The 27,630-nt window shown below is 42.3% G+C and overlaps 1 protein-coding gene across 2 annotated transcripts in view; it reads right to left on the minus strand.

The window, feature by feature from the left end:
- SCUBE1 (signal peptide, CUB domain and EGF like domain containing 1) overlaps window positions 1-27,630 on the minus strand; it is a 204,190-nt gene that overhangs the window by 40,079 nt on the left and 136,481 nt on the right. For both annotated transcript variants that reach the window (XM_087722202.1, XM_087722203.1), the window contains one exon: window positions 16,725-16,841. In XM_087722202.1, coding sequence (XP_087578328.1) covers window positions 16,725-16,841 — 117 coding nt within the window. The remainder of the gene's footprint in view (window positions 1-16,724; window positions 16,842-27,630) is intronic.

A 27,630-nucleotide genomic window follows, 5' to 3' on the forward strand; every position in this document is an offset into this window, starting at 1 on the left:
CACTGGCATGCATAAGAATATGATGTAAACTTGTTTTTTAAAAGGCATCTTTGGTTTGCGTTAAAACAACTTCAACACACGCAATGTTCTGATTGCACTACAAACGCAGTAGTCATCCTTACCTTTCACAGAGGCACTGAGTTTTATAAATATGAGCATGATAGTGTAGAATAATCATATCCAAGGACCAGTGGTGGGTTTCAAAATTTTTTGGAACCTCTTCTGTAGGTGTGGCCTGCTTTCCGGGTCCACTGGTGGAACCTCTTCTAACCGGTTCGGTAGATTTGACGAACTGGTTCTACCGAATAGGTGCAAACTGGTAGGAACCCACCTCTGTCAGGGCAGACTCTGCTTCAAACCCACCCACATTTCAATCTCTCCCCCCTCCTGCCGTTGTTGATGTCAGGCTGGCAAGATGCCATGCGGAGGAAGCAGCACAATGACAACTGTGACACTTTCCCTTCAAATCGTGACACTTTCCCTCTTGGGCTGTGTATCATGGGTGGGCTTCAAAAATTTTAGCAATGGATTCTCTGCCTGGTTGTTGGGCGGGCGTGTCATGGTGGGTGTGGCCTAGCCTGCCTCCTGCACCACAGCAGGGGGGGGTTTGCCCTCCCCAGGCTCCGGAGGCTTTCTTTGAATCTTCGGGAGGGCAAAAATGGCATCCCCAAGGCTCCAGAGGACCTCTGGAGGCCAGAAATGACTTCATTTCTGAACTTCCAGAAGGCCCGTTTTTTGCCCTCTCCAGGCTCCAGAGGTTTTCTCCCCCGGCTCCGGAGGCTTTCTTTGAATCTCCGGGAGGGCAAAAATGGCCTCCCCAAGGCTCCAGAGGACCTCTGGAGGCCAGAAATGACTTCATTTCTGAACTTCCAGGAGGCCCATTTTTTGCCCTCTCCAGGCTCCAGAGGTTTCCTCCCCCGGCTCCGGAGGCTTTCTTTGAATCTCCAGGAGGGCAAAAATGGCCTCCCCAAGGCTCCAGAGGACCTCTGGAGGCCAGAAATGACTTCATTTCTGAACTTCGAGGAGGCCCGTTTTTTGCCCTCTCCAGGCTCCAGAGGTTTCCTCCCCTGGCTCCGGAGGCCCTCCAGATGCCAGAAATGGGCCTTTTTCTGGCCTTCTGGAACTTCTAGGGGGCTAGGTTTTCACCCTCCCCTAACCTCCACGCGGGCTCCCGTACTTACCTGGCATCCCAAACAGGCTGCGGGAGACTCCTGGGAGGAGAGGGGTGGGGTGGGCGGGGCCAGCCTGAGTGGGATTTGTGGGCTCACCGAACTGGGGAGATCCTTAGCTAGAGGATTATCTGAACCCGTGTGAACTCACAGTAGCCCACCCCTGCTGTGTACCTTCATGTTTTGCTGGATTGGGCATTTTGATTCTTCTAAAGTTTTCCTGCTTTGTCCTCGCTCTGTCCTTTCTATCTTTCCTGCTTGTTCTGAAATGTTCTGGGTTTTTTAAATCTTTTTTTTAATGTTTCCACAATAATATCTGCAGTAGTGGTATTTTCCCTCTGTCAAAGGGTAAACTGCAACTCCTATGAGGAAAGAAATCCCCATCTGCTGTCTGAGCAGTGTCTTGATGCTGAGCTCCGGGATAAATTATCAGTTTTAAAATTTACCAAGGAAGCATGTCCATCAAGCCAAATGTGTAATTATTATAATGTTTTACATTTTCTAAGCATCATTAACCAAATGACTTGGGATTCTGGTTTAGAGATGTGAATTCCCTCACCCCCTTTTAAATGATTCAGCAGTTATTTTCCTTCCATGCTAGTATCAGTGCTGCTAAATTGAAGGCAATCAAATAGATTATCTGAGATGGTTGTAAAATATGAATCACGCTTGGGGGATGGCATAATCTTGAAATAATAGGAACTGGAAGAGTCAATTACTAAAATTTCAGTAAATTCCCATCAACGTCTGTATTCTTCTTTTCAGTTTCAGCTCCTAACACGCAGCATTTTAAAACAGAAGAAATTGTTTATTGTACGGTGCCCGAAATCAACTGAATCATATCAAAACCTAGAATCTAGTTGGCTCAGTAAATTATAAAGTGATTACATTTTTATAATTAGCCCTGTGAGTTTAATTGAATAACTTTATCCGCAAATATTGAAATTAACCTAGCAGTCTATTAGCTTGTTTCTGACAAAAGTGTTTTCCACTCTACATTTTCTTTTAATTTAGCCAAATTTAGAATTTTTGTATTTATTACAAGATGCCCCATCCAAAGCATCTGAATCTTAGTTTATTGGAGTAAAACTAACTGATATCTTGGTGATAAAATAGAGGGGACGATAGTTGTAAAAAAATATCAAAACCCATAAATAAGACAAAATGCAACTATAATTTTTAAAAGAAAATAAAAAAAAATATTTGAATATCTGCTGGACAAAAGTTCTTTAGGCAAACTTTTCCAATTATAAAAATAGAATAGAACAACATGATTTTTACTGAAAACATTTAAAGAAAGATAAAAACAAGAGAAAGGCAAAGTAAGGAAGCAGAGAGAAAGCAAAAAGAAGAATAGTAACAGAGAAAAGAAAGAAGTAAGATACAAAGATGTGACTTTTGATATTCTTCACAGTAGTTCATAAATGCAATTACACTTTAACCTCTCTTTCAAGTTACATCATAATACTCTTCTGTTGATAATCTATCCCCCTGATGGCAAACCTATGGCACATGTGCCATAGATGGCATGCAGACCCATATTTGCTGGCATGCCAGTCGTCAGATCCAGTGTGCATCCGTGCACCAGCCAGTTGATTTTTGCTCTTCCAGAGGGCCAGGGAAGGTTGTTTTCGTCCTCCCCAGGCTTCAGGAAAGCCTCGGGAGGCCGAGAAGGGCAAAAAACACCCCCAGCGGGCCATCTGGAAGTTCAGGAACAAACTTCCATTTAGCCTGTTGGGCCTTTTTTTCACCCTCCCCAGCCTCTGGAGGCTCTCCTGAAGCCTGGGGAGGGCGAAAACGGCCTTTCCCACCTCCCGGAGGCCCCCCAGAAGCTGGAAATGGATTGATTCCAAACTTCTGGTTGGCTTGTTGAGGCAGTTTTTCACCCTCCCCAGTCTCTGGAGGCTCTCCTGAAGCCTGGGGAGGCCGAAAAACAGCCCCAACAGGCTAACTGGAAGTTCAGAAACAATCTGTTTCCAGCTTCCAGAAAGCCTCTGGGGGCCCAGGGGAGGCCATTTTCAACCTCCCCAGGCTTCAATGAAAGCCTCCTGAGCCTGGGGAGGGATCATACGCACATGTGCGGGGGGCGCGGGGCATGTCCGCATGTGCAGATGGGTGGGGAGATTTGAATTGGTGTGGGTACGCACGTGTGCATGATAGTGCACGCACATGCAATTTTGGCATGCCATAAAAAAAAGGTTTGCCATCACTGATCTATCCTGTCTAATCATCTCAGCCATAAATCGCAAGCTCGTTTTTTACATTTTTACCCCAAAAGTCCATAAGAGGTTTCCAGTCATGACCAAATGTCAGCATGTTATCTACTTGAAGAGAAGATGAATATGCCTTTCAAACATTGCATATGGTTTGATATAATGCTTTAATACAGGTAGTCCTCAGATTATGACCATAATTGAGCCCAATATTTCCGTTGCTAAGTGAAATATTTGATAAGTGAATAGAGCTGATATGGTTCCCATCTTCAAGAAAAGGGGGAGGGGGGGAAACAGATCCAGGAAATAAACAGACCAATCAGCCTGACATGAATACCTGAGAAAATCTTGGAAAAGATAATCAGGCAACAAATCTGAGAACATCTAGAAGCAAACAAAGTTATAATCAGAAGCTAATATGTCAAAACAGATTATGCCAAATAAATCATATTTCATTCTTTGACAAAGTGATTAAATTAGTGGGTCAGTGAAATGCTGTGGTTGTAGTATACTTATATTTCAGTAAAGCATTTGATAAGGTAGACCACAACCTACTTCTTGGTAAGCAAGAAAAATGTAGGATAGACAGCACTATCACCACCAGATGGGTTTGTAATTGGCTGACAAATGTGAGTACTCAATGGAACTATATCTATATGGAGGGAAGTAAGCAGTGGGGTACTTCAGGGTTCCAGTACTCTTTGATATCTTCATAAACAATTTAGACGAGAGAATACAAGGGGAAGTCATCAAATTTGTAGATGACACTAAGGTGGCATGGATAGCCAATACCCTAGAAGAGAATCTCAAAATCCAAAAAGAACTTGACATACTTGAATACTAGGCTCTATGTAACCAAATAAAATTCAACATAGATAAAAATAAAGTTTTAAACTTAAGCAAGAAAAGCCAACAGTAGAGGTACAGACTAGGTGAAACGTGGCTTAATGCAAGTAACTGTGAGAGGGATCTTGGGAGTCCTAGTGTACAATCACTTAAATATGAGCCAACAGTGTGCAGCGGCAGCCAAAATGCCAATGGAATCATAGGCTGCATTAACAGAGGGATAGTATCAAGATCACATGAAGTTCTACTACTGCTTTACAAAGCCTTAGTAATAAAGCCTTATTCACACTTGGAATGTTGCATCCAATCCTGGTCATCACCATATAACTAAGATGTTGAGACTCTGGAGTTCAGAGAGCAACAAAATGATTAGGGGGCTGGAGGCTAAGACATATGAAGAACAGTTGCAGGAACTGGGTATGTCTAATCTAGTAAGAGAAGGACTAGGGGAGACATGATGATAGCAGTGTTCCAATATTTGAGGGGTTCCTACATAGACCTATTTTACAAAGCAGAAGGCAAGACAAGAAAAAAATGAATGGAAACTAACCAAGGAGAGAAGCAATCTAGAACTAAGGAGAAATTTCCTAATGGTGAAAGCAATTAATAAATTGCATTACTTACTTTCAAAAGTTGTAGGTGCTCCAACACTGGAGGCTTTCTTGGAACTGTTGAAAGGACTGCGTTGTAGATTGGAGATAGACAAAAAAGGACAACATAGTCCTTTCAACAGTTCCAAGAAGGCTCCACACGAATTTGCACCACTCATGTGACCCAGAGGACACAGATAAACCTCCAGGTGATCACAATGACTCTATAAAAGAATGCAAATGTCCAGCTGTCTGTAAGGAATATAAATCATTCCATTTCCCACCATCCAGTCAGAGCTGAAGAAGCTTCTTGGATGAGAAGCAAAACATCTTCAAAGAAAAATCAGAAAAACCAGTTGCCTCTTGAAAAAAAAAGCATCTTTGGGACTCCTTCTACTGACTTTCTCTTTTCCAAATTTTATTATTCTACTTTCTTTCATCCTTCTCCTGTTATATACAGTATAAGGACATAGAATCATCTTTACAACTACCTTGTAAAGTTGAGTCTCTATACCTACCTTTTCTTCAGTCCCAGCTCTTTCTCTCACACATGCACACAGAGTCAACGCATTCAAGAATTTGAAAATGCAAGTGGCATTTGTAGTTGCTGTTGTTGCATCTGAAACAGTGGTGGGATTCAAATAATTTAACAACCGGTTCTCTGCCCTAATGACCAGCTGGGTCGGTGGTCATGTGACTGGGTGGATGGAGCCAACTCAGCATCATCACATCAACGGGTACTTGCCTTAGCTGTTACAATGCAATAAGGGTTAACCGGAGAGGCAGTTTCTGTAAGCAGGGCAATAAAGATTAGGCTAGAAACAACACTAGAATGTTTCCTTCCTGCCTTCCTTACAGGATTAGCCCTGTAAAGTGGAAAAACAAAACAAAATGAGAGTTCTTCCAACAACCGGTTCTCCAAACTGCTTAGAAAGTTAACAACTGGTTCTCCTGAATAGGTGCCAACCGGCTGAATCCCACCATTGATCTGAAAGCACAATGGTAAGTAGGCAGTGTATTATGGAGTTGGGCAACCATGACAATGAGACAGAAAGAACAAGAACTGTTTGCTTAAAATGGCATCCAAAGAACAAGAACTGTTTGCTTAAAATGGCATCCAGTTAAGTCATCTCTCCATCCCTCTCTGGTTAAATAATGCAGGAGAAAATTAAGAAGATCTCACATATAGTAAAATGTATCCTTTGAGAGAAGTTGTACAAAATTCGCTGAGATGTCAAAATAAGTATATACACTATCAATAAATTTTTGTTTCAAATTTGCAATTGTTCTTATTGAAGCATTAAACGGAAATATATATCCCAGGTCATACTTGTTTGATAACCGGTCACTTAACAACCTTCAAAGTTATGATGGTCTTCAAAAAAGCTTAGGAAACATTCAAAGTTATGAAGGACTTAAAAAATAGTAGTTACTTCAAGTGCACTAAAGTTTGCATTTATGACCAGATTGCCAAGTGACTATGGCCAAGTGACTGTGATTTGCGACAAAAAAGTGGTGGATTTGCATAACAACCATGGGTTTACTTAATGATTTAATAAACAACTGTTGTAAAAACAGTCACAAAATTGAGTCAGGTCCCATGGTGACTCGCTTAATGCTTACGAGTTACAACCAAACATCCAGGCTTAATTGGGCTCATGATCCAATACCACCTATGGGGCTGCCCTTGAAGAGTGTTTGAAGACTTCAGTTAGTCCAGAATGCAGCCGCGTGAGCGATAGTGGGGTACCTAGGTACACCCATGTTACACCTGTCTCCGCGAGCTGCACTGGCTTCCCATTGGTCTCCGGACACGTTTCAAGGTGCTAGTCGTTACTTTTAAAGCCCTACATGGTTTAGGACCTGGCTACCTGAGAGACCGCCTCCTGCCATTTACCTCCCAGAGACCTATAAGATCACACAGACTAGGCCTCCTCCAGATTCCATCTGCCGGTCAATGTCGGCTGGCGACTCCCCGGGGAGGGCCTTCTCTGTAGCTGCTCCAGCCCTATGGAACGATCTCCCCGTGGAGATCCGGACCCTTACTACTCTTCCGGCCTTCCGCAAAGCGATTAAGACCTGGCTGTTCCGGCAGGCCTGGGGCTGTTGATTTATCCATCCCCATTCTAAGCTATATGAATGTTGTGAAATTTTAATGTTTGTTCTTTTTAATTTTTATACGTTCCCCTTCCTGCTTTATCTGTAAGCTGCCCTGAGTCTCTCTCGAGAGTGGGCGGCATACAAATCCTAATAAACTCTAAACTGTAAACTATAACCCTGAAAAAATTAATTACTGTATTTTTCAGACTATAAGACACACTGGTGTATAAGATGCACCATGATTTTGAAGAGGTAAATTAAAAAAAAAGTTTTTGCACTCTGCAGGCCTCCCAAACCCTCGTTTTTTGCAAAAAAAGAAAAAAAAAGAAAAAAAAAGAAAAAAAAAGAAAAAAAAAGAAAAAAAAAGAAAAAAAAAGAAAAAAAAAAGAAAGGTCATGGAAAGCTTTGGGAGGCTTATAGAGTGCTCCTGGGTGCTGGGGGGAGGGCAAAATCGGGCAAAAAATGGCCAGTTTTTTACAAAAACAAGCTGTTTTTTGCAAAAAAGAGGGGGGCATGCAGAGGCTTTGGGAGGCTTGTAGAGTGCTCCTAGGAGCTGAGGGCCAAAAACAGCCTGTCTGTTGCTCATTTTTGGCCTCCCCAGCTCCCAGGAGCACTTTGCAAACCTCCCAAACCCTCTGCACGTCCATTTTTGCAAAGTGGGCAGAGTTTCAGTAGGCCAAGATGCATCCAGATTTTCACCCTGTTTTTTTGGGGGGGGGAGGGGGAGATGTGTTTTATATTCCGAAAAATACAGTATGCCCTGTTTTAATAACAGGAAATTCTAGAGATTATTGAAATCTATTTGCAATCCATTATTGAAACATTAATGAAAGTCGTTGAGTTCTAAACTTCTAATTTCTTGATCTCCATATTAGACCTGCAGGAAAGAGGAAGAATTCTCAAGAAGGAATAAAAAAAAAATTGAGTCAGGTCCCCTAAGCATTGAAATACCCAAACTAAATCTTGGTTCAAAAAATAATCTGTTGAGATTATTGAGATTCATTAGAAAAGCTAAAAACTTCAAAGTAGATATTGATATCAATGTCAAGATTAATAACAATGTTGTTATTGTTATAAAATCAATCTCAAGATCAATAACAATATTGGGTGAGAATGCTATGTACAGCTCCATGAGCCAGAGAATGAATGGTAGAATATAAAGCTATTGTTTGTTTATTTGGCTCAATTTAAATTGGAAGAGAGAGGAAATTTTCATTTTCCACTGGTTTTGCCTGACATTTTGCAAAATTTATTCTGTAAACTATTTGGCTTTTGCAGTTCATTAGGGATTATGTTGAAGTCTGAGACAGATTAAAATGCAACCGTTTGCTATTCTGCCAATGTTGCTTCTTATTTTGAGGCCTGAAAAGATTTCCAAGTTGGATAAGTTTTCATCCTCCACTGAAATGGGAAGGCTGCCTGGTTATCCTGGGATATCCAGCATAATTGAAGCAGAATCCAATTCCAGTGATAACTCGGAAGGGAAAAACAGCAAATCTAATTTATTATTTAAAGGAAAGGGAGGGGCAAGTGTGTTGGCTAGCGACTCCCCAGGGGGAGAGCCTTCTCTGTGGAGCGCCTTCCCTCTGGAATGAGCTGCCCCCGGAGCTTCGTATAATCCCCGACCTCCGGTCCTTCTGACGCGCCCTAAAAAGCTGGCTTTTCCAGCAAGCCAGCCTGGCCTGAACAAAACAAAACAAATTATTGATTATTGTTAATTTTAATCGAATTTCTTTTAAAAATGTTATTGTAAATCTAAATTGGGTTTGTTTTTTGGATATTCTATTTAATTTTTTTAAAACTTTTGTAATATGTGGTTTTTTTTAATGTTGTATGCCGCCCTGAGTCCTTGGGAGAAGGGCGGCATATAAATCCAATAAACCAAAACTAAACCTAACCACCCCTTTGGATAAAGCACATATTGTCCTACGCATATTTTCACCAATGTAAATCCATTCCAGCATAAAGAACATGATGTTGACGGTGTGCAGTCTCCTTTTGTTCTTCTGCGGAATGTATAGGCACCCTAAAAGAAGCGAAGGATATATCTAATCATATAGAATGACTATAGTTAAAAAATAAAGCTGAAAGCACTTGCTCTATTTTGGAGCTCACCTAAAAGATACCGAAGATGATTTTCAGCAGAAATTGCTTACTGACTATAAAGATGTGGAAAAAGAAGGCATGTCCGTGCCCTAAACTAGAAAGTGGTAACTGAGCGACATACTGAACTGAGTTATGTGGGAGGAGGCTAGCAATGTGATGTTAATAATTCAGAGATGCTAATCCAATCAAATCAGCCTGTGCTTCTTTGGGCTAATTGTCTCCCCATCCAGTTGCATTGTTTCTGGGAATTTAGCTAACTCTCCCTTTCCAAGGCAAAGCACATCCTTGAGAGGTCTCATGAAAATGAGGTAAATTTAGGCCAGAAGTCAGCAAGGCTCTGGAGCCGCATGTGGCTCTTTCATCCCCCTGCTGCGGCTCCCTGTCACTCAAAATATGTGCCGCAACCACCAATGTGCAACACCTGCCAGCATGCAATTTATTGAGCTTTTCAACCCCTGGTAGGTTTTGTGGCTCCCGGTGTTTTCTTTTCTGTGGGAAACGGATTCAAATGGCTCTTTGAGTGTTTAAGACTCCTGCCTTAGGCGTTCTGTCTTTATTTACGTCCACATTGGAGGTGGCAAAGAATGGAAAGGCAGGGGACAAGTTCTAAACTCTGTCCAGGATAGTTGCATCCCCCAGGAGGGAGACTGGCGTGGTTGTTTCTGCAAGGATTAAAAATGGTTTTGTAGAAAGTTAGCACCCACCCCTCTCCTAGAAAAATGAAATATTTTAGGAAATATTAAAAGGGCAGAATATTTTCCCTAAAAGGGAGTCAGAAACTCATCTCCTCCACCTTTGTCAATGGGCGATTAAGGTCTGAGCCAGTCTATTCTACATAACAAAGATCTACCTCCTTCAGGCAGAGCCATAATAGGAATCCCAAAGCCCTTTCATTACATCATCACCTAGCAAGGCTCAACCAAGCTTGGGACTCAGGATAGCCTGCAGAGTTTCCCCTGCATGGCCCCATGGGAGGGTGGCAACCAATCAGAATACAAGCTCAAATTCAAAAGCCCAGAGAGGGCATTAAACCAGGGTACTCTCAGCATCTCTTCTCCCCCCTCCCCACAGGACCTCAAACCATGGGGTCCTGTCCACCATTAAAATCATCTTTCCAAGCAGCCTCCATGTTTCCAGTGTCTTTTTCCCCACTTGGAACTGAACCCAAATGGACATTTCTTCCAACAATATTGCAGCAAAAACTGATGACTAAGGGGCTGGCTGGGATCTTCTGTTATTTACAGATGTACAGAAATAATAGCTTGCCACTTAGGCATACAGAAACAAAATTTTGCAAATCACAGAAGAGAAAAAAAACCGGAAAGCTTTTTTTTTTTTTTAGTTTCTTCATAGCAATTGCTTGGAATCCAAGGAAACTATCCTCCTGCCCTTTATGTTTTATTATATATTAAATATATTAGAAGCCACTGGTCTTGCATGTGAAGACAGCATAAATATTTTGTCAATAATAATAAAGGGGAGGGAGGAAGATATAAGAAATTAAAGGAAAATCGTAGACTGTCTGGAAAAAAAATTGCAATTAAAAATCTGGCTTGTCAAAAAAAGAAAAGAAATGATGCTAGTTTTCAATTGTACTGCATCTCGACTTCTGTAAACCTTGCTAGTGGATATAACCTCAAATATGCAGATGATAACACTCTAATGGCAGAAAGCGAAGAGGAACTAAAGAGCCTCTTGAAGAGGGTGAAGAAGGAGAGTGCAAAAGTTGGCTTGAAACTCAACATTAAGAAAACTAAGATCATGGCATCAGTCCCTCACAATTCCTGGCAAATAGATGGAGAAGAAATGGAGGTAGTAGCATATTTTATTTTCCTGGGCTCCAAGATCACCGCAGATGGGGACGGCAGCCAAGAAATTAAAAGAGGCTTGCTCCTGGGGAGGAAAGCTATGGCAAATCTAGACAGGATATTAGAAAGCAGAGACATCACCCTGCCAACAAAAGTGTGTATAGTCAAGTCTATGGTTTTCCCAGTTGCAATGTATGACTGTGAAGGTTGGACCATAAGAAAGGCTGACCGCCAAAGAATGGAGGCCTTTGAACTATGGTGGTGGAGAAGATTCTTGTGAGTCCCTTGCATTGCAAGGTGATCAAATGGGTCAGTCCTAGAATAGATCAACCCTGACTGCTCAAATTCAAATTCAAATTTAATGAATTTACATGCCGCCCAATCCCGAAGGACTCCGGGCGGCTTACAGAATACAACTTTAAAAAGGATAAAAATTAAAAATAGGGGAAAAAAACAGATTAAAAAAGAAACACGTCATGCACTCAATCTAGGCGGGGCTGGACCTCATTCATGAGGTCAACAGCCCCAGGCCTGCGGGAATAGCCAGGTTTTAGTGGCCTTTTGCTCTTTAGAAGGCCAGATCCTGAAGATGAAACTCAAATACTTTGACCACTTAATAAGAAGGGAAGACTCACTGGAGAAGAGCCTCATGCTGGGAAAGATGGAGGGCAAAAGAAGAACAGGACAACAGAGAATGAGGTGGCTGGATGGAGTCACCGAAGCAGTAGGCGTGAGTTTGAATGGACTCCAGAGGATGGTTGCGGCAGGAAGACCTGGAGGAATGTTGTCCATGGGGTTGCGATGGGTGGGACACAACGTCACAACTACCAAAAACAACAACAGTGGATTCTCATGAGAGTAACAGTAACAATTTATGTAATCAAACTTCATTCAATAAAACATGGGAGTTTTTTTCCAGTGCCTCAGGTTCTGCCATTCCTGACAGGAACACAAAGAAAGCCAAACGATACACTCCTTGAATTCCTGTGTTTCATAATGATCAGCTAAAGGCCCGGGTATCTCTTCTCACAACTGTCTCCAGCAACTAACATATGGGATAGATTACAAGAAGTGGCACAGAACTGCCGAGGTTTATAGTCACCAAACAAAAACCCAACTACTATCAAATTTTGTGGCCACAAATTCCACAGTTAATGAGGAAAATGCCCAGGGAAATCTTTATGTACCTTTCAAAATTTTCAGCAGACAATTTCACCGCATTATTCCAAAATGGGGAGGGGGGAAAATATTTTATCCGCTTTCTTTCTTTTTTTCCCCATATATTTTTATTATTTTTACATTTAAAACAATGCAGAACCACGAAGTCGGAGTGACTATACATTCACATTATATACAGCTAGTCACAACTACTACTTAATACATTATCAATCCTTCTGTCCAATCACAATATATACAGTGTGTTCCAGTCTTGTCACCTTGTCTTATACCAGTCATAAAATTTATTCCAGACTTCAACATATTCTGATTCCCCTTTATTTTTAAGTTCAAGAGTGAGCCTATCTGCTTCCGCACAGGCCAACACTTTTCTGATTATATCTAGCTCTGATGGTGTATTTTCTTTTTTCCAATATTGTGCATAGGTTATGCGTCCCGCAGTTAGTACATGAATAATTAAATAAAGTGTATCTTTCTTAAACCCCTCTGTTATTATACCTAGGAGAAAAATTTCTGGTTTATGCAATGGATAATTTTAAGATAATAACTGCATTGTTATGGTATCTTCCTGTACATCTATTTTCACCCAGCTTTGACATCTCTGCTCTAATTCAACTTTAACATTTTTTTTACAAGAATAGCTGGAACCCAGGTAGGAGTTGGCCACAAAATGCAAAAATTGGTGGATCTTCAATTGCACGATTGCGACTGCCATCTTGACATTTTTGACAATGTCCTATAGACCAGGAGTGTCTAAACCCGCGGCCCTTAGGCTGGATGCGTCACACACTGGCCACACCCACCACCCATTTAGCGAAGAGGAAAAAAGTCACATATTGACAACGTGACGCTGTGAGTTTGACACCCCTGCTCTAGACAGTTCTGATTCCAAATATACCTTGAGGTTTACTTTGTAATCACTACAGATAATCCTCAATTTACAACAGTTCATTTACAAATGAACTGTTCAAGGTTACAATGGCACTGAAAAAGTGATTAATGACCCTTTTCCACACTTACGACCATTGCAGCATGCCCATGGTCACATGATCAAAATTCGGATGCTGGGCACTTGGCTCTTATTTATGACAGTCGCAATTTCTCCGGATTAGGTGATCACCTTTGGTGATCTTCTCACAAGGGGGAAGCCAGATTCACTCAACAACTGTGTTACTAACTTAACAACTATTGTGATTCACTTAACAACTGTGGCAAGGAAGGTCACAAAATGGGGCAAAACTCATTTAACAAATGTTTTATTTAACGACGTAAATTTGGGGCTCAATTGTGATCGTAAGTTGAGGACTCCCTGCATAACTTTTTCATGGATATAGGTAAAATTAAGACTTGTTGGGAACTATTTTCACACTTCATTTAGCAAAATGACGTTTTCGCCCTCCCCGTTTTCGTCCTCCCTAGGCTTCAGGAAAGCCTCTGGAGCCTGGGATGTTTGGCTTCTGGTTGGCCAGTTGGGCCTGTTTTACATCCTCTCTAGGCTCCAGAGGCTTTCCTGAAACCTGGGGAAGACAAAAACGGCCTCTGACGGCCCTCTGGAAGGCCGAAAATCAGCTGGAGGTGTGGGCTGCCAAGGGCCATAGGTTCTAGGTGCCCCCAACAATCTGATTCCTCATTTTACTAACTTCAGTAGGATGGAAGGTTGAGCCAATTACAGGCTGTGGGTAGAGTTAACCTGCAATACTGCATTCTAACCACTGCACCACCATGGCTCACCTACCTCAAAGATCCAAGTTATCAAGACTTAGAGTCAGGGGTGGTAACCTACCCCTTTAACTGGTTCGTTGAGCATGCACTGCATGCACAGTTCAGAAAATACTTGAGAGACCGCCTGCTGCCAATTACCTCCAATAGACCGATTAGATCCCACAGATTAGGCCTCCTCCGAATTCCATCCGCCGGTCAATGCCAGCTGGCAACTACCCGGAGGAGAGCCTTCTCTGTGGCTGCTCCGACCCTCTGGAACGAGCTCCCCATGGAGATTCGTACCCTCACCACCCTCCAGGCCTTCCGCAAAGCCCTTAAAACCTGGCTGTTCCGACAGGCCTGGGGCTAAAGAGCTGTTGCCCCCGTCTCGAATGGTATGACTGTTGTGTGTTTTTAAATTATGTATTGTTATGTTTCGTCTTTTTATTTCCTGTCTGTACCCCCCTTCCCTGATTTGAATTGTGAGCCGCCCTGAGTCCCCTTTGGGGAAAAGGGCGGCATATAAATGTAATCAAATCAAATCAAATCAATCAAATACTTACTTTCCGGATAGCTGCTTGGGAAGAAAAACAGCTGAGCCCTGGCATTCCAGTCTGCCGCGTGACTCAGCTACAAAGTTAAAGGTAGATAAAGCAGGGCAGGGGGGGGGGGGCGCTCATTTGATCATGGGAGCGAACCGGTTTGCTCCCACTGATCCTTGGAGTTAGCGGTTTGGGTAAATTGGTCCGAACCGGTAGAACCCCACCCCTGCTTACAATATATCCAAATAAAAATATGGAATATTCTATTCATCTGGATGCCTGCTCTTCAACCAATTACCACCAGCCTCATTAATTTATTTTGAGTTATATTAATGTGCATATATATCTAGATCAGATTATAAATAGTCCTTCAAGAAAAGTGCATTTTCCTGATGAACTGGAAGGAAGGGGCTACAAGCCAATGGAAGAGCACTTTCTCAGACCACAGATATTCTACGCTTGGCCTTGGCATTTCTTGCCAAAAGGATTTCAGGCAGAAGGATTTGGAAAGGCCTATATCTGGAAGACTCCCATTAAGTCAGACAAAGACAATATATAGAGAGTTGAGTGTTTCAGGCAGTATAAAAACTGATAATAAATGAATGAACACAAAAATAAATATATAACTGATGAATGCTTATCAAGAAACATAAGTGCATAATTTTTAAGTTCTGCTATAGTGAGCATCTACGAATTAGGTCCATCTATTTAGTATTCTGACTGTTACTTATAGTTTTCTGGCTGTTGGTATTTTGGCAGAATGAATAGAAGAATATCCACAATGAAATCACTAAACTGGTAAACTTAAATTGTTTTATTATATCAGTTAATCTTTGTTTATAATTATAATTACAGTAACTATAATAATGATAAGAAATCAGGTTGAATCCATATACATGTAACCATGGCATCATTTCATGCTGTAAATAGTCAACGACACATTCCTATTTAAATCTCCTGAATGGAAACAGTTTTTTAATGTAGAAGAAATACAAACTTTTGCAACATGAGAGTCAAGATGAAATGTCGTATTTTCCTCTTTTTCTTAGTTTGTTATTTATCATATATATATATATATATATATGTGTGTGTGTGTGTGTGTGTGTGTGTGTGTGTGTGTGTTTTCATAGATTTTCACAGGTACAGGTATGCAAGTGTTGGCGTATTCGGGTCTTTCCCCATGTAAGATTGAGAGTATCTTGGTGACGTTTCGACGAGGTCCCACTCGCGAAGGCACCAACCTGAAGATGGTGAGTGGGACCTCGTCGAAACATCGCCAAGATACTCTTAATCTTACATGGGAAAAGGCCCGAATACACCAAGACCTGCATATATACTGTTATACATACATACATACACATACACACACACACACACACACACACAGAGTAAACCATGGGAAGTATATAAAGGATGGTGGAAAAAAGTTTCCATGTATGCTGAAATAAGCGTAGACCAAGGGTGTCAAACTCAAGGCCCGCAGGCTGGATCCGTACCGCGGGGTGCTTAGATCTGGCCTGCAGGCCCACCCTGGAAACAGTGAAGGACTGGCCTACGGTGCCTCTGCCAGTGAAAGTGGAGCTTGGTGAGGCCATGCGCGGCCCGCCCAGGCTTAGCTTTTGGCCGCACTGGCCTCCTGATGCCCTCTGTCAGAGTAAACCAAGCTCGTTTTTCACTGGCAGAGGGCTGCAGAAGGCTGTTGTGGCCAAAAACAGAGCCTTGATAAGTGACGTCAAGCTGGCCATGCCACCCCCCCTCCACATCTGCCTGCCACCCTGAGATCAAACACAACCCTGATGCGGCCCTCAATGAAATTGAGTTTGACACCCCTGGCTTAGATAATGAATGGATCCAGATTTAGTTATCAATTTAGTAGTCTAACTGAAACCAATACAACTTCTTTTAGTCCGCTCTTAATGTAATGAAGCCTAACTCTAGCCCTCCGTAGATCATTGAAAAGGCAATCATGGTTCTATGAAAGCTGTGAATAACCAACTAAAGGAACAGGAGCAGTGATAGTAGCCGTTTCTTTTGCTCCCCTCTGGGAGGAGGTTCCAAAGTATTTCTAGCAAGACTACCAGATTCTGTAACAGCTTTGTTCCTGATGCCATCCATCTGGTGAACTCACAAGATCCCTTTTTCTCGCCACGTGCATCTATTCGTCCGAACTAGAGTGTGCTGTTTCTCTATGTCATATGATATATATGGGCATATGCATAATTTTGCATTCAATCATTCATTTATTTTGTCATGTTTATATAGTGTATATTGGAGGTGGTGACCCTACAATGAAATTTCGTTTCAATGTATGCCGATTGGTGTACGTTCAAAGTGACAACAAAGTCTATAACAGCACAATGAGATTTTTAAGAGTGTAAAACTCCACGAGTTTGATTATAATTATGGGCATTTAAGCTCCGGTACTGAAGCTGGTAAAGGGAAGTGATGCATTGCAAAGCAAACAGAAGCTGACCTTTGCATGTTTTCCCATCAGGCTGCAAGGTAAATCCAACTGGGCAACTGCAGCGGACTCCTGTGGCTGTATCCTTGCAAGTCCGGTCACAGCCTCCATTATTAACCGCACATGTTTCTGAGAAATAAAGAGACAGGAAAAAAAGAGAAGAGGGAGGGAGAGAAAAAAAATACATTGTAGTCTCCTATGTGAGCTGCATACCATAACATATACAAATCTACTCTTAAGATACGCCATTATATTTCTGCCTAAGGCCAGCCAAGTTACAGAGAACACTTTAGGACAGTGATGTCTAACCTTTTACGTCACCGCATGCTGACCTGCGTGCCAGAAATGGCACGCAAAACCATCCCGCCTGCACCGTGCGACCTCACTGGCATTCACACATGCAATAGCAATAGCAATAGCAGTTAGACTTATATACCACTTCATATGGCTTTCAGCCCTCTCTAAGCGGTTTACAGAGTCAGCATATTGCCCCCAACAACAATCCGGGTCCTCATTTTACCCACCTCGGAAGGATGGAAGGCTGAGTCAACCCTGAGCCGGTGAGATTTGAACAGCCGAACTGCAGAACTGCAGTCAGCTGAAGTAGCCTGCAGTGCTGCATTTAACCACTGCGCCACCTCGGCACAATGCAGGTATGCAGAAATCCAGAAGAGCAGCACATATGTGCGCTCCAGCATCGGCACGTGCCCGACAAACAGCTGACCATCGCGCACGCACACAATGAAAACCTGGAAGTTTGGGTGCCGGCGTGCACATGCGTGCTGGAACGCTACTCTTCCGGGTTTTGGCATTCCTGCGCATGTGGAGGCCGGATGACTGGTGCGCGTGTGAGCACAGGAACGGGGATGAGGATGCGTGCCATAGGTTCTAGGAAAAGCCTTAGAAAATCAGTTTTTGTTCCGAGAGACTTCTACATAGATTGTATGGCACCTCTTAACCAAAGGTACTTCCAGTATTTATTATAGAGGTTTTAAGCTTTCTTCAGCTTTCGTCCCAAAACGTATTAAATCCAAAACTGAACTGATTTCTAATCTGAGTTGGAAATTAAAATTGCACAAAATTCAGTGCGGCTCATTCTCCAAGGATTTTGCCAAAGTTGCAGCTTACTAGGGAGCCTCAGATTAATTAATTTGATTTTTTTTTTCAAGTGAACCCGTTTAGGATTAATGGAAGACAATTTATTATCAACTGTTTTTATATGAAACGCCTTTCATGAATATAATGGTTTTAAAGATATATTTTGGAAGGATATCATTTCAAAAAAACAAATGCCTGCTATGTTGTTAAGTCCCTGGGATTTCAGGAGCACTTCCTTTCAAGTAACGTCTTTGATACCCTGCACTTACAAACTACTCACTAGTACTAACTTTTTAATACTCCTTTTGGAGGAAAAGCTGCTCTTGATGAACTGCTGAATTTGCAAAATAAAGGAGCTCGGAAAACAAACCCAGGCAGCAGCGCTGGGCTCCCAACTGACATTTTAAATCTTTTCCCTCGTGGAAAGAGTTAATAGAAGATGAACTACATACATCACTTTGAAAGGAATCTACAAGTCCAATCCGTCCCTACTGAAGTACAAGAAAAAAAAGGCATCTGGGTTTTGTCCACTTAAAGCTTTTTGCAAATTGAAAGGAGTTCTGGAGTGGGTGGGTGGGGGCACGATTGAGGTCACTGAACCCATTCCAAGCTGTGTCATTGAAATTTCCCAGGGCTTGTAGAATGTCAAATGGTAGATAGGCAAACACTGGGAAGAGGAGGCTGGAGGACTTTTTTGTAACTTTTACAATAATGGGAAATGGTTATTAGGTACCACTTCAGCAGGAGGAGAGTGGAAGAGGAGGAGCAGGCAACTTTATTACAAACAAACCCTAAGGATGGAATCCAGTTTTTGTGAGCTAAATCATAAAAAAAAGGCAGGAAATCACTTTACTTTTATCTTTGTAGACCGAGAAGTGTCTATATTCATTTGACCACGGTTTTGTGCAATGCTTATTTCATGGCCTGGAGTTCTATAGGATGGCCCTAGTATAGGATGTCTTCTCTATCTGAATTCACATTTCTGCCACACTGCTATACATTGTGTATTGTTGTCGGAGTGGAGAAAGCTGCAGCTTTACACACAGATGGTGTCAACAAACTCTCAAGCTGCAATTTATCACCTCCTTCCTATTGAATTATATTAACTACTTGCTTAAAAGGTAAAGGTTCCCCTCGCACATATGTGCTAGTGGTTTCTGACTCTAGGGGGCAGTGCTCATCTCTGTTTCAAAGCCGAAGAGCCAATGCTGTCCCAAGACCTCTCCGTGGTCATGTGCCCAACGTGACTGAACACCGAAGGCGCACGGAACACTGTTAACTTCCCACCAAAGGTGGTTCCTGTTTTTTTTAACTTGCATTTCTACATGCTAGGTTGGCAGAAGCTGGGACAAGTAACAGGAGCTCACTCTGTTATGCGGTGCTAGGGATTCGAACCACTGAACTGTCAACCTTTCTAATTGACAAGCCCAGCGTCTTAGCCACTGAGCCACTGCATCCTACAAACTACTTGCTTACGTTTAGGCAATCTCGTTGGAGAATTTGCCTTAGTTCCAGTGACAGAGTTATGACTAAATTGTACATTAAACTGAATGTCATCAAAGTCAATAAGTAATTTATTTTTTAAGGAAAGGCAGCTTCAGAATAGTGGATTTAGAAGAGAAAATGGAGATTATGGGATGAAATATTTCATACATATACTGCTTTCCTTTTTTTTTGTTAAAGATCCTGCCCCTTGAAATTTCAGATCAGTATTTATCCTTGTTCATTATATATTTTTTAATGTCCTGAAATGTTATTTCATGAAGATCTCCCTTCATTTTATCACTACAGCAACTGCCCCATCTGTTACATCAGGCTGAAGGAGAAGCACTAGTCTAAAGTTATCCAATGAGTGTGATGGCTGAAGATGAACTTGAATGCAGACCATCAACTTAAATCATATGGTGTATTGACCTTTAATTATGCCATGCAAAAAATACATTTTGATATCTATTGAGGGACACCTGAACCAACCCAAGGATCAATACAGGGAAGATTGTTATATGGTGATGATGGAAGTGACTTAATGCTTACTAATGGAGATGAAATGATAGAAGGGGTTGAAGTTGCAGGAACTTTTGGGGAACAATATCATATTGGAATTCATCATAATGCAGACACAAACAATAGAACCAAGTCAAACTAGTGTCTTAAAATTTAAAGAGCTGATTTCAACAAACCCAGAGCATGCTTGTGAAGGATTCCATGGGTAAAAATCTGAAAGGGAAAAACAACTCAAGAAGCTTGGGAAACTCTGAAAAATGAAATTATAAAAGCCAAGTCTAGCACAATACCATTAAGAAAGAGAAACAAGATGACCCAGACAAAACCAGGGACCTCCCTGATAAACTACAAGACAAAAATGACAAGTATAAAAATGGGAAGGGGGACAGAAGAACACTAGCAAATTGCTGAAATCTGCAAAGCTGAAGTCAGGAAAGCTAGGGCTCAGAATGAATTAAGACTTACAAAAAATGTCAGAAATAATAATAAAAAAGTTTCTTTTAATATGTAGTGGGAGGGGAGAAAAAAGTCAAGGAAACAATTGGTCTAATAATGGGAGAAGATGGTAAGAAGGAATGGGCAGCAAGGAAAAAGTGGAACTGCTTAATTCATTTTTTGTATCTGTCTTTACACAAAAGGAAAAAAAATCCAATTTAACAAAAATAGTACTGTAAAAGATAGATTAGGAATAGAAGTCAAAATAGGGAACAAAATGGTGAAACAACACCTACCCATGACTGGAAAAGAATACAGAATATGGAATAATAGAGTTGGAAGGGATCTTGGAGGTTTTCTAGTTCAATCCCCTGTTCAATCAGAACCTTTTGGCAAAATAGGATGAAGTCTGTTTAAGCTTAGCTCAGCTCCTGGGGATTTACATAGACACATGGAAGTGGTTTATAATTGCTTTCTTTTGGTTGGGTCCCCCCCCTCTCCCTCCCTCCCTCCCTCCCTCTCTGATTTTCCAATCTAACAGTGTTAGAATTTTCTGGAGGTATTGTCTAGCTTTTATTTGGCCATCCAAGGCAAGAGTGGTTGGGTTTTTTAATTTCAATTCTGAAACTTATTTTCATTACTGTCTGGTTAATAACAGCAGAGCAGAAAATATCCTATCATCAAAATCTGAGAATTTGAGAATTAATTTTAATGGCAGTCATGGATGCAATACTATAAATCTCCCAGTTCTAGTACTTTGCTGGATTCTACAAAACATAGAACATCAAGCGCCTTCAAGTATAATACGTGGTTACTATCATATGTATTGATATTTGTATTTATATTTCAATAATACATTACGTTCAAATATAAATACATATGATATCAGCCATGTATTCTTATGTGTTTATTTATTAATTAAATTTAGGTTCTACACATCTCACTCTTTATTCTTATATAGAATTATTTTAACGGGATCCCCATAGAACAATTTCCTTTGAAATTGGGTTAATACCCAGTTGCAAAGAGACATACCAAAATAAAGTGTATTTTGAAAACTGTGAAGTAACTTTACAGTATCATAGGACTGGTTAAGGTATGGTCCTGCTACAGGAATAGCCATAGGATTCAGTGACGTGCGGTGAGGTTTATGGCTGGTGAGGCAAAAAGAAAGAAAGCGGCTTTTGACCACCCTGCTGCTATGTCCGACATAGAGGCGTCCCGCGTGGCTCGCTTTTTACGGGCTGCCAACGCTTCCTGTCACCTTCCGATCCCTGACCTGGTTTTCCCCCCAAGTCCCACCGGGCGAGAAGGTTACACAGTATACATCTAGGACAGGAGAAGGAGGTGGTCTGGGTTCGGGGCTGCAAATTGAGGTCCGGCTCCTCTCGCATCCTGCCCCCATTGAACGCGGTACCTTCCAGTCATCCCCGGGGCTGCCATTGCAGGTGGCACAGTTGGCCGGCAGACCAAAGCCCGGGTGCTGCCCGTTGTGGACATCCCGCGGAGTCGGGGTCCGGCTGCCGTCTCCACCGCCTGAGCTCGGTAGTCCTTCTCGCCTCATGGAAAGAGCCCGCACCGGTGCTGGAACCAAGCCACAAGTTGAGAGCCCAAGAGGCTGCCTATCAGGCCGGCCATACTCCCTCCGGGTGGGAAGCAAAAACCAGGCACAGCGGGATGCTCCACCGGCAGAGCCGCCAACCGGCCACCCCTCTGCAGAGGAGCCGGAGAGAAGGGCTGGGCTTGGACAGGTGCAGCTGCGTCCCACCTCTATGTTGAACATAGCACCGGGGCAGCCAAAAGCCACTTTCTAGAAAGAAAGAAAGTGCCAGCCCGCCAGCAGAGGCGGATAAAAGACCTGCCTGGTGGGCTTCCCTGACACAGAGAAAGAAAGCTGGTGGGCTGCCCTCTCTGCCTCTCCTACCCCCTTCCTTCTTAGTGAAGAAAAGCACACACACAAACAAATTACTTACAATTACTTAAAATTGCATTAATTTTGAATTCCTCCCCCTCCCTCCAACCCTCATAGCTTTTCCAGCCTTTTCACAATCACAGAGGATTTCAGCTCTGCTCTTGTCTGCCATGATGAAAATGTAAAAATGTAAAAGGAAAAAGGCAAGAGCTGCTGAGGTCAGGCTGGGTTAGCTGCTGTCAGAGTCTCCAATGGATGACTCTGCTTAACTGTTTAAAAAAAGCCTCTAAAAAAACGCCCTCTACAGGAGGAGGCGAGAGAACCAAGTGCCTCATCTACATAAGGAATTTTTCGGCTTTTAACCCTTGCTTAACTCTGCTCAAGTGATCCTAAAGTCAGACTAAACGAGGCATGTGGTTCTCCCACCTCCTCCTGTAGAGGGCACTTTTTAAAGAGGCTTTTTTAAACAGTTAAGCACTAAGTAGAGTCAACCACTGTGACTCTGGCAGCAACTACCTCAGCCTTTTTCCTTTTATTTTTTTTCTTTTCATGATGACAGTGGTGAGGCTCTGCCTCCCCTGCCTCCCCTGACTGCACATCACTGATAGGATTTCATCTGGCCACAACAGCCTCATTTTAAATCTAGTCCATCAATTCAGTTATTAAAAAAATAAAATAAACGATAAGCAATAATGAATAGAAGAACGTTTCCCATATCAATGCTTCATGTTTTTACACATGCTTGATGGGTAAAATATAATCCCAAATTGGATGTCATTGTCAATTGTCATTAGTCAATTTTTATATTATTCTCATTTTTAAACAAACAATGGAATTATGTTCCACAGCAAAATATGTTTTCATGGCAGGTGAAAGCATGAATACTTTACTGTAGGTGTGTCCAACTCACAGACAGCTAGTAATGTAGACCCATAAATTAATGAAAATATTTTAAAAATAAAATACATTTGTTATTTATATACATTAACTACATTATATATTTTATAAGTAGTCCAACAAAATACAATACAATACAATAGCCGAGTTGGAAGGGACCTTGGAGGTCTTCTAGTCCTAGGCAGGAAACCCTATACCAATTCAGACAAATGGCTATCCAACATCTTCTTAAAGACTTCCAGTATTGGGGCATTCACAACTTCTGGAGGCAAGTTGTTCCACTGATTAATTGTTCTAACTGTCAGGAAATTTCTCCTCAGTTCTAGGTTGCTTCTCTCCTTGATTAGTTTCCACCCATTGCTTCTTGTTCTATCCTCGGGTGCCTTGGAGAATAGCTTGACCCCCTCTTCTTTGTGGCAACCCCTGAGATATTGGAAGACTGCTATCATGTCTCCCCTAGTCCTTCTTCTCATTAAACTAGACATACCCAGTTCCTGCAACCGTTCCTCATATGTTTTAGCCTCCAGTTCCCTAATGATCTTTGTTGCTCTTCTCTGAGCTCTTTCTAGAGTCTCCGCATCTTTTCTACATCGTGGCAACCAAAACTGAATCCAGTATTCTAAGTGTGGCCTTACCAAGGCAATATAAAGTGGTATTAAACACTTAAAACACAATTCCTCTTCACTCAATGTGGCCAAGGCAAGACAACAGGTTAGACAACCATGCTTTATGTTTACTCCAGAACACAAAGCTGATAATTTTTTAACATATGCCATATTTTGTAACTGTTGCGGATATTCCTTTTGCAGAAAACTACACTTTTTCCCAGGAGATTGATCAAGTGAAGGTAACAACCTACTCATTTCTATTTTATCCTCTACTGAAAACCTAGCAGCAAGGATGTGTTTCAGCCGGTTTGGAACGGTTTGGGTGAACGGGTAGTTCTGGTGGGCAGTTGCCCCACCCCCACCCACCCACCCATACTCTTTCCTGTCCTATATTTCCCTGGTTTTTTAGCTCATCTGATTCATGCAGCACAGCAAATTGCTGCGCTTCAGATGTTTTACTCAACAGTGCTGACATACAAGGTAAGTTTTTAAGCTTAAAATAAGTGGCTTTTGAACGCTGCGTGCGCAAAGCACACATTAGGTGTGCGTCTATGCGTGCAAAGTGTGCATGCGCACCCTCACCAAACCAGTGTTAAACTGGTTGCATCCCACCACTGCTTAGCAATTAAACTCCAGTTGGAAGATGTCCCTCTGAACGTTTCAACTGATTATGTAATGAAAACCCATAGAATCCATGTACTTTTTACCTAACTTGTAAAGGAATTTCAAAAATCATTATGAAATTTTACATTATTCCTCCACCCCCTTTCGGTTGTGTTGTTTATATGGTAAAACCAATAGACCAATAGACCAATAAGATTGCACAGGATGGGCCTTCTCCGGGTGCCTTCAGCGGGACAATGCCGGCTGGCGGCGCCTAGGAGTAGGGCCTTCTCTGTTGCTGCTCCGGCCATATGGAATGAGCTGCCCCCAGAGATCCGGGCCATCCCCACTCTCATGGCCTTTCGCAAAGCCATTAAAACCTGGCTTTTCCGGCAGGCCTTCTGATTGGGTGTTTGTTGCGTCCCTTTTTTAACTTTGTGTGACCTATTGTTTTTTAAGTTCTTTTAATTTCTTTTTTTATTTTTGTAAGCCGCCCGGAGTCCTTCGGGATTGGGCGGCATAGAAATTTAATAAATTCAATTCAATTCAATTCAAAACTTAAAGGTAAGGAATGTTATGCCTTTAGTTAGCTTATGGGCTCAGTTAGGGCTTTCAAAATTATAACTCCCCATGATATATTCCAGTTCTTTGACATTTCTAAGGCACCAGGACCATAAACAGAGGGGGAAATAGCAGGTGAAGGAAACGCAAAGCAGAACTACAGCGTGGGGATAAATAAGCTTCAGCCACGGTGGCGCAGTGGTTAGAGTGCAGTACTGCAGGCTACTTCTGCTGACTGCCAGCTGACTGCAATTTGGCAGTTCAAATCTCACCAGGCTGAAGGTTGACTCAGGCTTCTATCCTTCCGAGGTGGGTAAAATGAAGACCCAAATTGTTGGGGGCAATAAGCTGACTCCGTAAGGGCTACAGCCTGGAGTGAAAAGAAACCTCCTTGGAGGAAAGCTACAGAAAAGAAGATGGCCAGAGTGAGGCCAGCTTCAGGGTTGACAAAAGCACTGTTAAGCGGTATATAAGTCTAAGTGCTATTGCTATTAGGGCCAACCACTTCTAGAAATTTTCATCCTATTCTAGTTTTCCATTGTTAGAGGACCAGGAAAGATGATGGCTGGAGAATAAGATACTTTTGGAAACAAAACCAGAAACCCACTACACCAGATTTTATTCCATTTCTAATGAATATTTATTCTTATTACACCTTTGCTAAAGAGTGTAACTAATTTATCAGCAGCTAAATTTAAAATAAGACTTTAATTATGCCATTTTAATTACACTGTAGTAGCATACCTTTAAGCCCATCATCTCCAGCCAATACAGGCTATTTGTTCATGGGTGGCCTTTACTGAGACAGGCAAAAAGACACTCAGTGCCACTTAAGAGTTTATTAGAATCTGGGCAGGCAGGTAATGGCAACAACAAACCAATCTTTTGAGAATGAGGACGTATTTGTTGCCAAAATCATTTTGGTTCTACCGAAAAGTACAATCAACACTTTTCAAGAGAAACAGTATTATGATTGCAAATGGTTTAGTAGTTCTTTGTTGTAAAATTGTAATTTGCAGAAAGCATTCTGTGGGTCATACAGATTTCTTGACAAGGTCAGAGGCAGGTGTTTTCACATTTTCAGCTTAGTTTGTACAATAGTCCTGAACTTTTTAAAATAATTTTTCAGTTGAGTCTTGATTTGATTGCATAAAAAGAATACCTAGATCTAAATTAGGGGTATCAAACTCAAAGCCTGTAGGCCAGATCCAGTCTTAGATCTGGGCCGCGGGGTCGCCCTGAAAATCATGAAATACTGGCCTGCAGGGCCTTTGACAGTGAAAATGGAGATCGGGAGGGCCGTGCGCAGCTGAAATTGAGCTCATGAGGGAGGCAGGCAGCTCTCCTGAGTTCCATTTTTGCTGGCGGAGGGTTGCAGGAGGCCATCACAGTCGAAAATGGAGGTTGGGACCTCGTTTTCACTGGCAGAGCGCTCAGGCCACCACAGGTGCCGGCACAAATGACATCAAGCTGGACATGTCCACCCTGGCCACGCCCACTCCACCCTCCCGCCACCCCGAGGTCAAACACAACCCTGATGCGGACCTCAATGAAATTGAGTTTGACACTCCTGATCTAAATGAACTCACTTTACTAAATGGAGACAGTGTTGGTCATGCTTGTCAATGACCTTTGGTGGACTCCGGAAGGACATGTTGTATCCACCCTAGTACTCCTTGATTCCTCAGTAGCTTTTGGCACCATCAACCATGGTATCCTTCTGGATTGGCTGTGGGAGTAAGGCCTAAGAGCTGTGGTGGCGCAATGGTTAGAATGCAGTACCGCAGGCTACTTCTGCTGCCTGTCGGCTGCCTGCAATTCAGCAGTTCAATTATCACTGGCTCAAGGTTGACTCAGCCTCCGATTCTTCAGAGGTGGGAAAAATGAGGACCCAGATTGTTGGGAGGCAATAGGCTGACTCTGTAAACAGCTTAGAGAGGGTTGTAAAGCAATGTGAAGCAAGATATAAGTCTAAGTCTACAGTGGGATTCAGCCGGTTTGGGCAAACCGGTAGTTCAGTTGGCCCTGCCCACCCACCCCTGCACTAGTCTGTCCTATATTTCCTTTGTTTGAATCCCAGTTGATAGGCGTGGCAGAGTAGATTGCCACACCTCAGCTGTTTTACTCACCAGGGCTACAGTAGAAGGGAAGCTTTAGAGCACGCACACAAAGTGTGCCCTCAGCAAACCGGTTGTTATACCCATTGAATCCCACCACTGGTCTAAGTGCTATTGCTCCTGTGTTGCAGGGGTTTGTCGCCTTCCTTAGTGGTGTTAGATGATGCTCTCAGAAGAGTAGAGATTGCACCCATGGTCCCTCATTAGCAGGGCTTGAACTTCTACACGAAAGTACTGGGTTAGATTATCCATCAGTTTAGAGTTTGGTATCAATTTTGGTATCAACTGTCCATGTGAAGCTGTCAATGTACTGACTCAATATCTTGAGGCTGTTTGGCTCTGGATGGGGAGAAATAGACTTCATTTTCATAAGACAGACTGGCTGTAGCTCTTTCAGACTCCTTGGCTGAGGATGTTGTCACTGTTGGACTTGGTTACCCTCATTTGGGATTGGTATACAATTTGGGCCTTCCTGGATTCACAGTCACTGCTTAATAAGCAGGTGGCAGCTCTGGCCAGAAGGCCCATCACCTTTTGCACCACCTGTGCACTTTCCTCAACCAGAAGGCCCTTCAGGCAATTACGGTATTTTTCGGAGTATAAGACGCTCCGAAGTATAAGACACATCTAGCTTTTGGGGAGGAAAACAAGGGGAAAAAATCTGTCTCTGACTCCTAGCAATT

The sequence above is a fragment of the Thamnophis sirtalis genome, unplaced genomic scaffold (genome assembly GCF_051295495.1).
Source record: "Thamnophis sirtalis isolate CommonGarterSnake01/CBP01778 unplaced genomic scaffold, rThaSir2_p1.2 scaffold_9, whole genome shotgun sequence".
Classification (NCBI taxonomy): domain Eukaryota; kingdom Metazoa; phylum Chordata; class Lepidosauria; order Squamata; family Natricidae; genus Thamnophis; species Thamnophis sirtalis.